General features: G+C 37.1%; 1 protein-coding gene across 2 annotated transcripts in view; it reads left to right on the top strand.

Annotated features, from left to right (window-relative positions):
- Positions 1 to 9748, top strand: part of FZR1 (fizzy and cell division cycle 20 related 1) — an 88899-nt gene extending 79151 nt beyond the window's left edge. For both annotated transcript variants that reach the window (XM_031947884.1, XM_031947883.1), the window contains exon 14: positions 6161 to 9748. In XM_031947884.1, coding sequence (XP_031803744.1) covers positions 6161 to 6202 — 42 coding nt within the window. In that variant the 3' untranslated portion in view covers positions 6203 to 9748. The remainder of the gene's footprint in view (positions 1 to 6160) is intronic.
- Positions 9749 to 15656: the final 5908 nt, after the last annotated feature.

The raw sequence follows: 15656 nt of genomic DNA, 5'->3' as shown, positions 1-15656 counted from the left end.
GATTGTTAAAAACAAAAAAAACAAAAAAAACCCCAAAACCTAAAAAAAATTTCATTTTTAGAGAACATGAAGATTCAGAAGTTTAGGAATAAATTGAAAAGTTATTTTTTAAAAATGGTCCTTAAGTTTCCTATATGTAAAATGAGGGAATTTATTTAGTTTACCTTTATTGGACCTTGCACATTACATTTTGGGTTCTATGGTTCCTTTCAGAGTGTGTTCTGATCTGAAGTAATAGCCTCTGCAACCCCGGGCAAGTAAATTTTTTTTTAATAAAATATATATTTTTTAATAAGTATAACTTTTTATTGATAGAACCCATGACAGGGTAATTTTTTACAACATTATCCCTTGCACTCACTTCTGTTCCGATTTTTCCCCTCCCTCCCTTCACCCCCTCCCCGATGGCAAGCAGTCCTATACATGTTAAATATGTCACAGTATATCCTAGATACAATATATGTGTGTAGAACCAAACAGTTCTCTTGTTACACAGGAAGAATTGGATTCAGAAGGTAAAAATAACCCCGGAAGAAAAACAAAAATGCAAACAGTTTGCATTCATTTCCCAGTGTTCTTTCTTTGGGTGTAGCTGCTTCTGTCCATCATTGAGCAATTGAAACTGAGTTAGATCTTCTCTTTGTCAAAGAAATCCACTTCTGTCAGAATACAGCCTCATATAGTTATCGTTGTTGAAGTATATAATCTCCTGGTTGTGCTCTTTTCACTCAGCATCAGTTCATGTAAGTCTCTCCAAGCCTCTCTGTATTCATCCTCTTGGTCATTTCTTAAAGAACAATAGTATTCCATAACATTCATATACCACAATTTATCCAACCATTCTCCAATTGATGGGCATCCATTCATTTTCCAGTTTCTAGCCACTACAAACAAGGCTGCCACAAACATTTTGGCACATGTGGGTCCCTTTCCCTTCTTTAGTATCTCTTTGGGATATAAGCCCAGTAATAGCACTGCTGGATCAAAGGGTATGCCCAGTTTGATAACTTTTGGGGCATAATTCCAGATTGCTCTCCAGGATGGTTGGATTCATTCACAACTCCACCAACAATGCATCAGTGTCCCAGTTTTCCCGCATCCTCTCCAACATTCATCATTACTTTTTCCTGTCATCTTAGCCAATCTGACAGGTGTGTAGGGTATCTCAGAGTTGTTTTAATTTGCATTTCTCTGATCAATAGTGATTTGGAACACTCATATGAGTGGAAATAGTTTCAATTTCATCATCTGAAAATCCTTTGACCATTTATCAATTGGAAAATGGCTTGATTTCTTATAAATTAGAGTCAATTCTCTATATAATTTTGGAAATGAGGCCTTTATCAGAACCTTTAACTGTGAAGATGTTTTCCCAGTTGGTTGCTTCCCTGGGCAAGTAAATTAATCTCTCACTGTGCTAGGCATCTCTAAGACTTTTTAAAGTCCTATGTTGGCAGTAAGATTATTTTTTTTATCACCCAGGATTTTCCTTATTCTAATAAAATCTCAAGTCTAAACCCTGTTCCTTTCCAAGAATCACTTTAATTTTCTTGGTTGTAGACTCATGTTGCATTTTCTGTCTGTTATGTAGCCACCTTTCAGTCTCCTATTTTATATTTATGAATTGATCTTTTTAACTGTGTATAGGACTTTAACAGATCCTTGCTTAAACATCATCTCATTAGATGTATATCCATGTTTTAAACTATAAAAATCTTTTTGAATCTGTCCCTGGTATCCAGTGTGGTAACTATCCCTTCTAATTTTGTGCTACATGAAAATATCTTTACCTTTATCTGATTCATTGATAGCAACAGAAGGTCAAACACAGATCTTTTTTGCACTCCAATATAATTTGCCTTAAAATAGGACATTACACCATTAATTTCTATATTTGGAGTCCACAATTCAACCAGCTCCTCCTAATTGTACTATCATTTAGCCTCTATTTCTCTGTCTTTTCTATTAAAATGGCATGAAAGACTTTATCAAATATTTTGCTAAAAATATTTAAGTAAATTATATCTAAAATGTTGAAATAAGATTAGTCTGCCATGATCTTGTGATGAAACCATGAAGGTTCTTTGTGATCATTGTTTCTCTTTTTAGATGTTTACCAGTCATATAGTTAATAAAATACTCTAGAATATTGCTAGGAATCCTAAGTGAAGTTCACTTACATTCACTATTTTCTTATCTTTTTTTGAAAATCAAAACATGTATTCTTCTCTAACATTTTAAATACCCTTCCCAATTCTCCACAGTTTTTCAGAGGTTACTGACAGTAGTTCATTAGTCACATATATCAATTTTATCTGTGATTTCATTTTTGTTTCTTTTCAACTTTAAACTTTTTCTTCATGATTGTTTCTGTCTGTCTTTAGAATCTCATTCTTGAGAATTTCACATCTTTCCTGAAAGGACTTTTCCTGTTTTTCAATCCTTGGGATAATAGGTATAACATCTCAAACTCTAAGATAGGGTGATCGCTATCTCCCAGGGTTCTTTTTTATTTCTAACCTCCACAAATAGTTGGGTAAAACTCAGATTTGGAATAAAATTTCCTCCCTACCTTTTGAAGGATGAAATTAGCAGTAAAGCAAGTCAAGAAATTATTACCTCTCTATTTTTGTTAGAGAAAAGCTCAGCAGATTTCTGGATAAGTCCAAACCTACACCCTCTTCCCAACTACCCCCACCAACACTATGACATCATGCCTCTGATAGACTTATAACCCATTTCTCACATAATTCATATTTTTTCCTCCGGTCCAGGTAATCTATAGTGTTCTCCATTGAGAGTGTTGCTTCTGTTTCTGCTAGACTTTATCTTCATCCAGATATTTTCTTCCATGCTTTCCCATTCCAATTTCTTAGTTTCTTCACATGAAGAAATTTCTTAATGTATAATAAATAGTGCTAATCCACTATGCACACATACCTCTTTACCTATTCCCCCCCCCCTTTTTTTTTAATCACACCTTACCATAGTTCTGGATCCCACTCAACTAGGTCTTACCAGTAATTATCACATAAAATTTTCCTCCACAGCAGGATTGTTATTTCATCATCTTTCTTATCCATACTTTGTTCCATTTGTTATAAACAACTGATGTTATGACTTTACTTGCTCCTGGTTTTAATTTTGTCTTCTATGAACCTAGAGCTATCTCTATCTTGGTCACAAGCTTTACATGGCTCTTATTTTAAGATATGGTCCAGAAAACCAAATGTCTTTCCCCAACACTAGTTTCTTAACTAGCTCTTCATCTTCCAAATGTATCTTTCTCTTCTGATTTCCTTGCCTCCTATGGACAACAGTGATGAAAATATCACTTGTCCCCTTTTATTGTTCAAGGGTTTTATAATCATTAGCAGTATTTTTTCGGTTTCTCTTGAGAGTGTGATTTCTACTAATGAAAATTGCCAGCAGTGGATCAGTCATCCAATTTTTAGGACTTTCTCTGTCAAGTATTAGATATATGCTCCTCTCGAAAGTAGCTCTCTCTCTTATCAGGTCAACAAATACCTGCTTCTGTTTATGCCTTAGCAAGGTGCTATTTTTACGCCATTGCTTTTGTGTACTTCTTACTGTTCCTGGATGATTTTTCACCTGATAGCACCTATAGATATGTTATTTTATTGGATGACAGATAACTACTTTTTCCAAGCTCCTTGTTCTTTCTGAAAAACATTATCTGTCTCTCGGTTCTAAATGTTATGTTCTGCTTCCCTTTCTTTCTGTAATATTCTTTTATGCTCCTACTTTCTCACATAAGTTGGGGTCTGCTTTTTTTTTTCCCACATTGAAGTCCTTCCATTTTTTAAGAAACTTTTCATTCTTTTTGCCAGACTGAGAAGTGGAGCAGTGTTTTTAAGCTCCTTTACCTTTGTTCTTGGTGGAGAACAGCCTGCACTTAGAGCTTGGCTGTGACAGAAATACAAATTTTTTTTTCTTTTTATTTATTTATTTTTATTATAACTTTTTATTGACCGTACATATGTTTGGGTAATTTTTTACAACATTATCCCTTGCACTCACTTCTGTTCTGAATTTTCCCTTCCCTCTCCCCACCTTCCCCCAAATGGCAGGCAGTCTTATACATGTTAAATAAGTTATAGTATATCCTAGATATAATATATGTGTGCAGAACCGAACAGTTCTCTTGTTGCACAGGGAGAATTGAATTCAAAAGGTAAAAATAATCTGGGAAGAAAAACAAAAATGCAAACACTTTACACTCATTTCCCAGTGTTCCTTCTCTTGGGTGTAGCTGATTCTGTCCATCATTGATCAATTGGAATTAAATTAGATCTTCTCTTTGTCGAAGAAATTCACTTCCATCAGAATATATTTTCATACAGTATTGTTGTTGAAGTATATAATGATCTCCTGGTTCTGCTCATTTCACTCAGCATCAGTTCATGTAAGTCTTTCCAAGCCTCTCTGTATTCATCCTGCTGGTCATTTCTTACAGAACAATAATATTCCATAACATTCATACACCACAATTTACCCAACCATTCTCCAATTGATGGGCATCCATTCATTTTCCAGTTTCTGGCCACTACAAACAGGGCTGCCACAAACATTCTTGCACATACAGGTCTCTTCCCTTCTTTAGTATCTCTTTGGGATATAAGCCCAGTAGTAGCACTGCTAGATCAAAGGGTATGCACAGTTTGATAACTTTTGGGGCATAATTCCAAATTGCTCTCCAGAATGGTTGGAGTCATTCACAACTCCACCAACAATGCATCAATGTCCCAATCAGAAATACAAATGTTGCAAGCCATGTAGGTCACAGTACAATTCTTTCTGGTTTTCATGTGAACTGGAAATGAAAATTTTTAGTCTTTGTTGGAGAACTGATTTTTTTTTTCACTTCTTGAGACCTTTGGGAAGCTCGGAACCCAAAGGCAGACAACTGGGAAAACAGTTAAGGAAACTCTTCTCTTTGTTTATCCTACAAGGTTTGTTCTTGTAGTTGTTCTGTTATCCCTTAAGGAATGGGAAAGCATGGAAGAAAATATCTGGAAAATATCAATTTTAAGCTGCTGATCTCTCCCAGAGTGTGGCTACTATTCTTGGAGAAATAGATTGTTAGTTGAAAAGGAGTCTGGAGCTCATCTAATGTACTCTTCCTTTTATTAAAGAGGGAACTGAGGCATAAAGTCACAAAGCTATAAAATAGCAGAAATGGAATTCATATTTAAGTCTTCTGACTTCAGGTTCAGCATTTTCTTTTCTGTCATACTGCTTTATGTGGCTTTTTGTGGTTGATTAGACTAACAAGGGTACATGTCCTTCAAAATTATCCCCTTTGCTCTAGCTAAAGCCTTATTATACATTCACCTATTGAATCACATGGTTTCATGAGCTCCTTTCCAACTTTGAGGTTCTAACATTCTACTTTTTTATACTTTCCCCACCTAAAAAGCCTTTCTAATGAAGAAGTTATCATTGTAGTTGAATAAATTGGTTCTTCTGCTAAGAAGTTACTGAGTTATTATCTGAGACAGTAAAAAAAAAAAAAATAAAGACAAGTTTACTGGCTGGAATTAAGAAGAGGAAAGGTATAGTATGGGAAAAGATTGAGAAATAGACATTAATTGGATGGTCCAAACAACCTTAAAAGTTCTATCTACCTCTTAACATTCTTGAATTCAGGTCCAGATCTATTACTAGCTGTGATTTCACTTCTTTAAAGCTCTGTTTTTTCCATTTGTAAAATGAGAACAATAACACCTGTTTTACCACTTTCCTGGTTGTGATGTGAAATATAATGGGTGTTTCAGGTCATACAAACTAGAAGACACTATATAGAAATACATAGGATTGTAAATTCTAAAGAAAACAATTTATTTGTGAAAATAGAAAACTAGCAAGCACTATATAAAAAAATCATAGAATCTCCCTACATTGGAGAGGATTTTCAGAGATCATTTAATCTTTTTCTTAAATTCTTCTTTCGTCCACAATCTCAATCTAATTTCTTCTTGAAGAAATGGGACTACTTTTTGAAGCAACTCTTTTCATTGTTGGATAACTCTAGTTGTCCAAAAGTTCTTGCTTATTTTAAGACCAAATGTGCTTCATTGATGCTTAACAAATGCTGATAGTTGCTGGTTCAACCTTCTTTTCTCCTCTTTATTTTTAGGAATCTGTATCTGTCCTAAATCTCTTCACTAGAATCCGGTAACTCTCCAAGCCCAACACCAGGACCACACTACGTTGTACAGGGAAAAACCACTAATCAACGTGCATGTCGGAACCCCAATTATCAGCTGGAAGATAAAAGGGGTAGGGCGGGTAGGTGGACCTGGAGAAACCTTCAAGATTCTTATTAAATACCTGATTGTGAACTCTTTTGAACAGTATTTGGGAAGGGGACAAGATTGGGGGGGGGAACCACTCAGATTTTAGGAGGAGCCCATCCTTCACAGAGGGCAAACAGAAGAGAACCAGAGTGGACAGCATCTCCATTTCACACACCAGACAGGACTGGTGTGATCAGGACCAGCTCAGCTTGAGAACAAGGTTACCTCTTCTGCTCCATCATCTCCGAGAAGAGGCGAACAAACGTTCTTCCTTTTTTGTCATTGTTGTAGTCTGGGGGAAATGGGGACTAGGGGTCAGGGGAGAAGTCAGACTGCACATGACCTTAAAGTCATGGCAGCCCCACACCCCTCTATTTAAATGGACAGCTCTGGAAGCCAAGGCCCTTTGGGGCCAAACTTTTTCATGTAAAATGGGACAGGAATTGGGAAACAGTAACCTTTCAAGGGATTCGCAACTGGGATTTGGGATTTCCAGCCCCAAGAAGGTGCCAAAGCTAGAAGTGACCATCCAGAAGAAGAGTGAAATGCCATACTGTGTTCTCCAGTGCACGCCACATGCTCCGAACTGTCAGCACCAAAGGCCTGTGGCAATTGTGTAGGTGGGACAGCTTCTACTGGCAGATATAACCACCCAGCTTAAAACACAATGGCGACATCCAGCACTTAAATTGTTTAGGGCTTAACAAGCACGAAGGCCTCCACGGATACAGCAGAAGAAATGATTTCATTGCAGCTCAATTAAAATGACTTTTTAAGGAAACAATATCATTGAGAATGTGACCCATTCAAAACTCATCTCTGTATGTCTTAGCCTTATGGGGAGAAATGACCAGTGTGTGAAAGTTGTAGCAGAACCGAGGGATGTTTGGCCTACCATATCTATTGCCACGTTGGTCATAGCACCACGTGGTCAAAAAAAGGGTGGGGGGTTGGTGGTTTTTTTTTTTTTTTTTTTTTTTTAAGGATGAGGTAATATTGGGTTGGATTTGCTATCAAAGAAAACAGTTATTTCAAATTGTCATTCTTTTGAATGGAAAAAGAGGGCATCATGTGTTTATGAATCCGGACACCAGCTTTTTTTTTTTTTATCTTTATTAGATCAAAGCTTTTCAGAAAAGCATTTTTACTTTTCAGAGTGAAATCTTAATTCTTTTGTTTCCTACTGGACAGATGGGGTTCTTGGTGCTTTGAGTGGTACAGTGTGGGGATCTTGGGAAGGGCAGTTTATATGGTTTTGAGCTTCTAAAAAGAAAATATTGCTTCCAATTCCTGCATTCCTTTCCTCCCCGCTATGTGCTCATCCTCAGTCCTGCTGTACATTTTGCCTTCATCCCCACTGTTACTGGATGTCAGTCTGTTCTGTCTCTTGTTTTCCTTGTTTTGGTTGTTCCTTTCAATAGACTCTACCCAACCATGTGGAACATGTGAGTTCTGATTAAAGAGCTCAGTAAGGACAATCTGGAATTCAAACTCCTGCATAAAGACTCCAGTGAAGAGCAGTCTCTTTAGGAAAGAATTGGACAATTTGGACCTGACAAATTATAGTTAATGTGTGTTCCTTAGAGCTTTAGGTAAAAACATCTTTGAAATACAGTGCCTGGCTCTTCCTCCACCCTTATCCTTTGGGCAGTTCTTTGGCCAACCTCGGGGTGCCTGTTGTAGCCAAACCACCATCTGAGCCTTTCAGTCTTTCGCCTTCCCTTCCATGCCCTCTCATAGCTACCTTTTAAGCTGGAGTGACACGGCCCAGACTTCTGTGACTCAGGTCAAAACTGAGCAGCCTGTCACAGCAGTTCCTACCTCAGAGGTTTAAGCCCGTGAGGGCCTGTTCTTGTAGTAGGAAAGAGCACCAGGTGGGGAGAAAAAAGCCACCAGGAGAGACTTGATGCCTTTGGTGCTGGTCACTTGTAAGGACTGTCCCCACTCCTGCCCTGAATTTCAGGGTACTCTGAAAACCCCATGTTGGGAAAGGCGGGTGAAACCAGGCAGCCACCCGTTCCCTGGGGATCCAGAGGCTCCACTAGCCAGCTGTGCCATTGGAAGACTGGGACAGGGCAACCGTAAGCATTGTCAAGTAGAGCAGTACGCTGGCAGGAAACAACACCGAGGTGGAGAAAAGGATGGGTTTTGCCAACAAGCCCAGGTTTGCTCGCCTTCCTAGCTCGAATGCCAATCCCCAATGCCTTAGGTTATATTTCAAATATAGGTCTCACCTATTTCTTGGGTCTACACTGTGCAGCTGCTTCTAAGCTAAAAAGAGAATATTCAAAGCACAGGTGAGAATTTTATTTGGACTTATTGGAAAGCTCTACTTTTTGAAATGTTTCCTTTGCTCTGGGACTTTCCTTGAGCCCTCCCATATGTGTGTGTCTGTGTGTGTATATACGTATGTGTTTGTGGTAGTTTTTTTTTGGTTTGTTTCATGTGTTTGAAACTCATGATTTTCATAAAATTTAGCCTCAGAAAAGCATGAGCAAAGCAGATAATAAAGGGGAATAACCAGCCAGGTCTCTGCACAGAGTTTTTCAGGTTTTTGCTCTTTTTAATGGCTGATGAATGTGCACGTTTTTTTTATGCCTCTTAAAATTTTTATTTTTAAAATCAAACGTGATTAAACTGGACAGCTGAGAAACTGAATTTCATCCCACACCTAATCAGAGGCAGTAAGAGTATCTTCTCAATGGAATTAATCTCTTACCCAAGCCTCATAGCCTTGGGAAGAAAGGCCATTGAAGCTGTGAGTTCTGTTCTAGGCCCTGTTATCATTCATCATCAAGAATCCTTAGGGAAGTTTACCTGACTGCCCAGGGGCACCAAAGAGACTTTGCTGGGAGAAGAAATACGAGTATATGTGTGTGCGTGCGTGTGTGTGTGTGTGTGTATATACATATATATATTTTTTAGTTTTTGTTTTTGTTTTTGTTTTGTTTTTTTTTCAATGATAAAACCAACTCCCGCCTTGTCCCCATCCCTTGCCCTGTGCAGTTGCCAAAGGAATTCAAGTTCAGGGAACTGCCCTCAGACAAGGTCTCGCTGGTTCCATGCGTGTGGGGGCGGGAGGGGGAGCTGTATGCATGCCTAGATCTGTGCATAGAATCTTGTGTCATTGATTGTGCAAAACAATTGGCTGTCCAGTGTCTGCTGAATTCAACTTGTAAATGAGACAACAAAAAAGTGAAATATTGTATTTTCCATGTATGATCTGTGACATTATTAAGTTGTACAGTTTTGAGGTGGTTTGGGGAAGAGTGGGGAATTTCTTCCTCCAGAATTTATACAGGCCAGTCCACAGAGCGGGAGGCTTGTCCCACATGTTGCATCAAAAGGTGGAGAGTATATATTGAGAGAACAGTGTAAGTTTTTCATGTAAAGCAATGTAACTGGCATTAAACAAGTTGTAACTTTAAGCTTGACCCTGTCTTTTTGTCAGAAGCCTGACACATGACACTCTTGACCCTCCCTCACTTCTGCACTTAGATTGGTGCAATGGCCTTTTTGAGGCAGGCTTGGCCAGCACCATGTCCCCTCCGGATCGTGCCCCGGCTTCCTGGCTTTCATCTTTGACCATCATAGATCATTTGGTCTAACTCTATCCCCAACCAAAGCTATACCTGCTTCAGCCCACTGTTTCTAGAGCAAATCGGTCTCTCTTAACCCAAGGAGCAAGCGGGGGTGGGGGAGGTAGGTGGGGGTCGGCGCTGCCCAGGACACTTTTCCTTCAGAAAACTTGTCTTTGAAGGGAAACAGCATGTGCTTGTGTAAGTAAATTCCAGACATACCCATTAAAAGGTCACTGAGCTGTGAGAGGCCACACTTTGCTTCACTGTTTAGTCCCAAACGGCAGAAGAAATATAGAATGATAGCAAGGATAGAAGAATCAAAGTTTTTTTGAGGATGGGGAAGACGTAGGGATATTTTTTGGCAGGAAGGAAGGGAGGAATCAGGACTTAAAAGAGAAGTGACAGAAGGCATCTCTGCTTTGAGATGAGAACAAGAGATAATTTGAAAGGCTTCAAATTTATTTTTTTTTTGTGAAATATAAGGCAAGGCTCTCAGCTGCTTCCATAAAGAAGGGGACCTTGGAATATGAAATTCCAAAAGGCAAAATAAAGTCTTATAACCAAAAAGAATCTATCCAGTGAAATGTAAATGTAATCCTACTAGGAGAGAGGACAGGGAGAAAGAAAGTAGGGAAGATGGATTGTTAATGGAATAAAAGATTTCTAAGCATTCCTAATGAAAAAGCCTGAACTAAATACATATTTAAAATGAGAATGCAGTTTTTGTTTTTCTTCCCAGGTTATTTACCTTCTTTCTAAATCTGATTTTTCTTGTGCACCAAGATAGCTGTATAAATATGTATACATATATTGTGATTTTAACTTTTTAATTTTACTTTTAACATTATGTGTGGGGCTACCTGCCATCGGGGGAAGGGGGAGGAGAGGAAAAGTTGGAACAGAAGTGTTTGCAAGGGTCAGTGTTGAAAAATTACCCATGTACATGTTTTGTCAGTAAAAAGCTATAATAAAAGTTTTTTAAAAGAAAAAAAGAATGCAGACACCAAGAGAAACATAGAAAGCTATATGTATTTGTGTTGTAATTAGAATAGAATGTGTAGATAAATTGTTTAGCAGATTAGTAGGAGAATAAGTTCTCAAGACTATAATTTTTTAAGGATCATAGAGAAAGGTAAAAACAGATCCTCTTAATGATTTTGTTTATTTTGATGGCCTAAAGGGAAAGCCATAAATGAAGGCATAAGGAACTATACTGGGAAAGAAAGGAGAGGGAAGTAGCGGAAGTGTCTAAAATTAAGGGTACATAATGGGGGAAAGGGCAGGATAATGGATGTTGTCCCAGGAATCCCCCTTTCATCTGAACTAGATAAATATTGTATACCATGCATAAAGATTTTAACAGTAACACATTAGGGAAGCAGGAAGCAGCAAGGACAGATGAGGGAGATAATTGTTCGTCTTATAATTTTGAAGGCCAAAGACATTGCAGGCTGAATTGGATTTAGGTGAGGGAGAGTAGCCCAAAGTCAGTCTTCCAGTCACTGAAGAAAGCCAATGACAAGACAACACAAAACAAGTGAGGGGCCTGGGATGCAGTAGAGGACTTCCAAGCCCCTGTGTGCTATAACACGTTGCTTCAGGACTGTTGAAACAAATTGTTCTCATCCACCTATTCCATCAGAGAACATCATCGCATGCTTTGGGTGGACGGTGGTTACCTTCAGCTTGGTCTAGCCCTTCCACCAAAAAGGTTTTACCGTGAATCTGCTGCTGCACAGTACGGCCCCCTGGAGCCACAGCTGCCAGTTGGAGGAAGGGGGGGGACAGCAAAAGTGGAGAAGTAGCTCTGAAAGGACCTGGTTAGTCTTGGTGAGCAGGATAGTTACAGAAGTAATCACAAGTGAAACAAACCCAAATGTTGGAAAAAGGAATGTGAAGGAGAATTAAAAAGGAAGAAGAAATATTTGGGATAGGGACTGGGGAAAAGGGAAGAGAATAACTGCAACAGAGAGGAAATAAGCCTTTTTGCTTTTAGGTCACAGGGTAGGAAAATTTTCTATTTTCTCCCACCTTCTTATTTGTAAAAAGATTGGAGGAAGCAGAGAGAAGGAAAAGGGCCAGAGAGTATATAATTATCAGGAATTATCAGGAGCAAAGAAAACCCTTTGTCTTTTCAAAGCTCACCACTGCCTTCCCAGACTTTTTATCTCTCACTCCCCTATTCATTATTCTGTGATCTATCCCTCACTCCCCATTCATTATTCTGTGATGATCCAAGGACACTGGCCTAACTATTCCTCAAATATGACACTCCGTCTCCTGATTCAACATTTTCTTTTCTTTTTCTTTTCATTCTTTTTTCTTCTTTTTTGCAAGACAATTGGGGCTAAATGACTTGCTCAGATCACACAGCTAATAAGTGTCTGAGGCCATATTTGAACTAAGGAAGATGAGTCTTCCTTTTGTGCCTATTGTATTCTCGTTCCAGCTGCCTCTTGGATTCCTTTAAGTTCCAGGTAAAATATCTTCTGCAAGAAACCTTTTGGTTATTCTACTTCATGCTAGTGTCTTCCCTCTTAAGATTCACTCCTATTTATCCTGCACATATTCTATTTGCATGTTATCATCCCCCATTGGATAATGACCTTTTTGAGGGTAGAAATTTCATGGATTTTTTTTTTAATCTCCAGTGTTTTGCACAGTGTCTGGAACAGAATAGTACATTAATGTTTATTGGTTTATTGATGACTTGAATGAATTCACCCATAAAGAGAACATAATAGAAGAATGAAACAGGATAAAATAGAAGAATGAAACAGGACACTGACTGTGTCACTTAACAAGAAACATTTAACATTTAGAATTAAAATGAGGGACTGGAGCAAAATCCCATTGTGCTTCATATGAACTGAGAAAAGCAAGCATGGCAATTGTGATTTCAGATAAGGTTACGGTAAATATAGATGTGATAAACCAATAAGTGAGATAAAAGAGAAGTTAGATTTGCATTTATTTATCTGTTATATCTATTGTGCTTAAGAGCACCATAGATGATAATAGTATAGCATCTAAATGCTTAAAGAAAAAGTTCATTGAATTACAAGAGGTAAAAACCAAAAGAGTAGGGGATCTGAATGTAATCCTTTCATATAGAGATACATCCAAGTAAAAAATAATCAAATAAAGATCTGAATAGAACTTTAGAAAATCAGAGATGACAGAATTTTGGCCCTTAGTGAATGGCTTTTATAGAAAGGAACTGTACATATAACTTTTACAAAAGCTGCCCATGTATTGGGGCATAAATATCTTTCAAAAAAACAGAAAAAGACAAATATTAGACATTTACCAATCACAATGGCTTTTAAAAGAATTAAAAAGCAATTGGAGACTAAGATAATTCTAAAGAACTGGATGATGAAAAAAATATAGAAACAATAAGGATTTTTATAAAGGAAAATAGTATGAGATAACATTCCAAAATCTGTGGGATGCAGCATTTCTTAGGGGAAATTTTGTATCCTTGAATGCTTTTCTTCTTCCCCCTCCCAGCATTTAGCAAAGTGCCTGGCAATTAGTGAGTGCTTAATAAGAGTTTATATGCAACTAGAAAAACTTGAACAAGTTAAAAATTCCCAAGGCAAAACAAAATTTGAAAATTAGAAAAGATTAGTAAATTTGATATAAAAAAAAAAATAATTGAAGGGCAGCCAATTGGTGCAGTGGATAGAGCACCAGCCCTGAAGTAAGGAGGACCTGAGTTCAATTGGCCTAAAACACCAATTGCCTCAGCAACAAAACAAAACAAAAATCTTTGAAGGATTTTTTTAAAACCTAGAATCTCATGAAAAAAAGGATAAAAATTTAATGAAAAGGTAATTTGACTTTTTAAGAGAAAGAAAAACTAAGTTATCCATACCAAAAATTAAAAAGAGAACTCTTAACTGAAGAAACTATTTTGCCTAAATAACAACAAAACAGAGTAACTTAGAGGAAAGAATGAATACTTACAAAAATATATCTACATTAACAAAATAAGAAATAGATGACTTAAATCCAACATCAGAAAAAAAAAAATTTGAACAAATCATAAATGAACTCTCAAAGAAAAAGTCCTGAAGCCCAAGGGATTTACGTATTAATTTTTATCAAATATTAAAGAACAATTACCTTTTTACCATATGTTACAAATATGGTCTTGATATCTACATATCAACAAGAGAAACAAAACAAAGTATAACACAATATACCTAATGACCATTGATACAAAAAATGTAATAAAATATTAGCAAGCAGCTTACTAAATTAGAAGGACCATATGCTATGCCTAGGAAGGCAGGGTTGATTCAACATAAGGAAGACTATCAATATAATAATGTTAATAATTATAAGTAGTAAAAAGCATTTACATTTTATTTTTTAAAAAAATTTTTAAATGTAAGAATAGATGGATCTTTAATTAAAATATATATTTAATATATATTATAATATACATTTAATAAAACTAAAAATGACAACAAAAAATAAATATAAGAACAAACATTATATGTGATGGAGAAAAGCTAAAAGACTTTCCAATAATAGCCAGGATAAAACAGGAATGCCTATTATCACCATTCCAAAATGTTTATATTATTTTTGTTAAATTAAACTTTTCTTTTCAATCAGAAAAAAAAAAAAAACTATCCCTCTTTCTTCCACCCATTCTTCTCTCTTTCAAATGAATTTTTTTTTTTTCACAAACATGTAGTCAAACAAAACAAATCCCCATTGGCCACTTAATTTTTTTTTTTCTCATTCTATACTCTGAATCTTTCACCTATTATGAGGTGGGTGGCATATTTCATCACAAGTTCTCTGGACTGTTGTGCTGATCAGAGTTCTCACATCTTTCAAACTTGTTTGTCTTTAAGATATTGTCATTGAATAAATTGTTCCCCTTATTCTGCACACCAGTCTCCTTCAGTTCTTAGAGGTCTTTTCAGATTTCTCTGAAACCATCCCCTATATTTCTCACAGCACAAAAGTATTCCATTTTATAACATGTATGTTGTAACTTATTCAGTTATTTACCAATTGGACAGTACCACCTTTAGTGTCTTTTTTTTTTTTTTTTTTTTGACTGGGTGGCTATAAATATTTTTGCACATCTTTAGTTAGAATTTGTTTTGCTTAGGACTAATCCTTCCCTTAATCTAACATCTCTCTTATTTCTCTGTCTCCCTTCTTCCTCCTTTTTCCTTGTACCAAATTGTGTATATGGACATTCTTCCTTCTTTTGACCAGTTTTCCCTGTCTCTTTCTACTCCTCTGTATAGACTTTTCCTTGGGACACCTTGATTAGATAAGATAATCTTCCCTAATCTTCCTTTTCCTTTTTCTCCCCAGTGTATTCCATTTCCTTTCCCTTTCCCTTCTTAAGATAATTAAGACTTTATAGAATTACTCTCTCTCTCAAAATCGGGACAAAGAAACCTTGTCCCTACACCGGAGACTAGTGAACGTTCTATTGTTGAACATATACCCTCCACTTCTGGTTGGTTGCCGTCCTTCTGGGAAAGGACCAAAATGACATCACTATATTAGAGTCCAGTTACCACGTGTCCGACTGTGGTTGATCAAACCAATGGGAACTCTGAATGTTCTACCACAGGTCGGATAAAATAATCCCCTAGAACAGTTGGGGTGGATTCTCTAATTTTGTGCGCCTGGCGTTTCTTCTGAGCTAATTCAACTCTGCTTTGCCTTCCCCTTCACTTCCCCCTCCAGCCCCTAAAAAATATTGTCATTCAGT

Source organism: Sarcophilus harrisii, chromosome 1, assembly GCF_902635505.1.
Source record: "Sarcophilus harrisii chromosome 1, mSarHar1.11, whole genome shotgun sequence".
NCBI lineage: Eukaryota > Metazoa > Chordata > Mammalia > Dasyuromorphia > Dasyuridae > Sarcophilus > Sarcophilus harrisii.
This window is presented reverse-complemented; position numbering and strand designations above follow the sequence as displayed.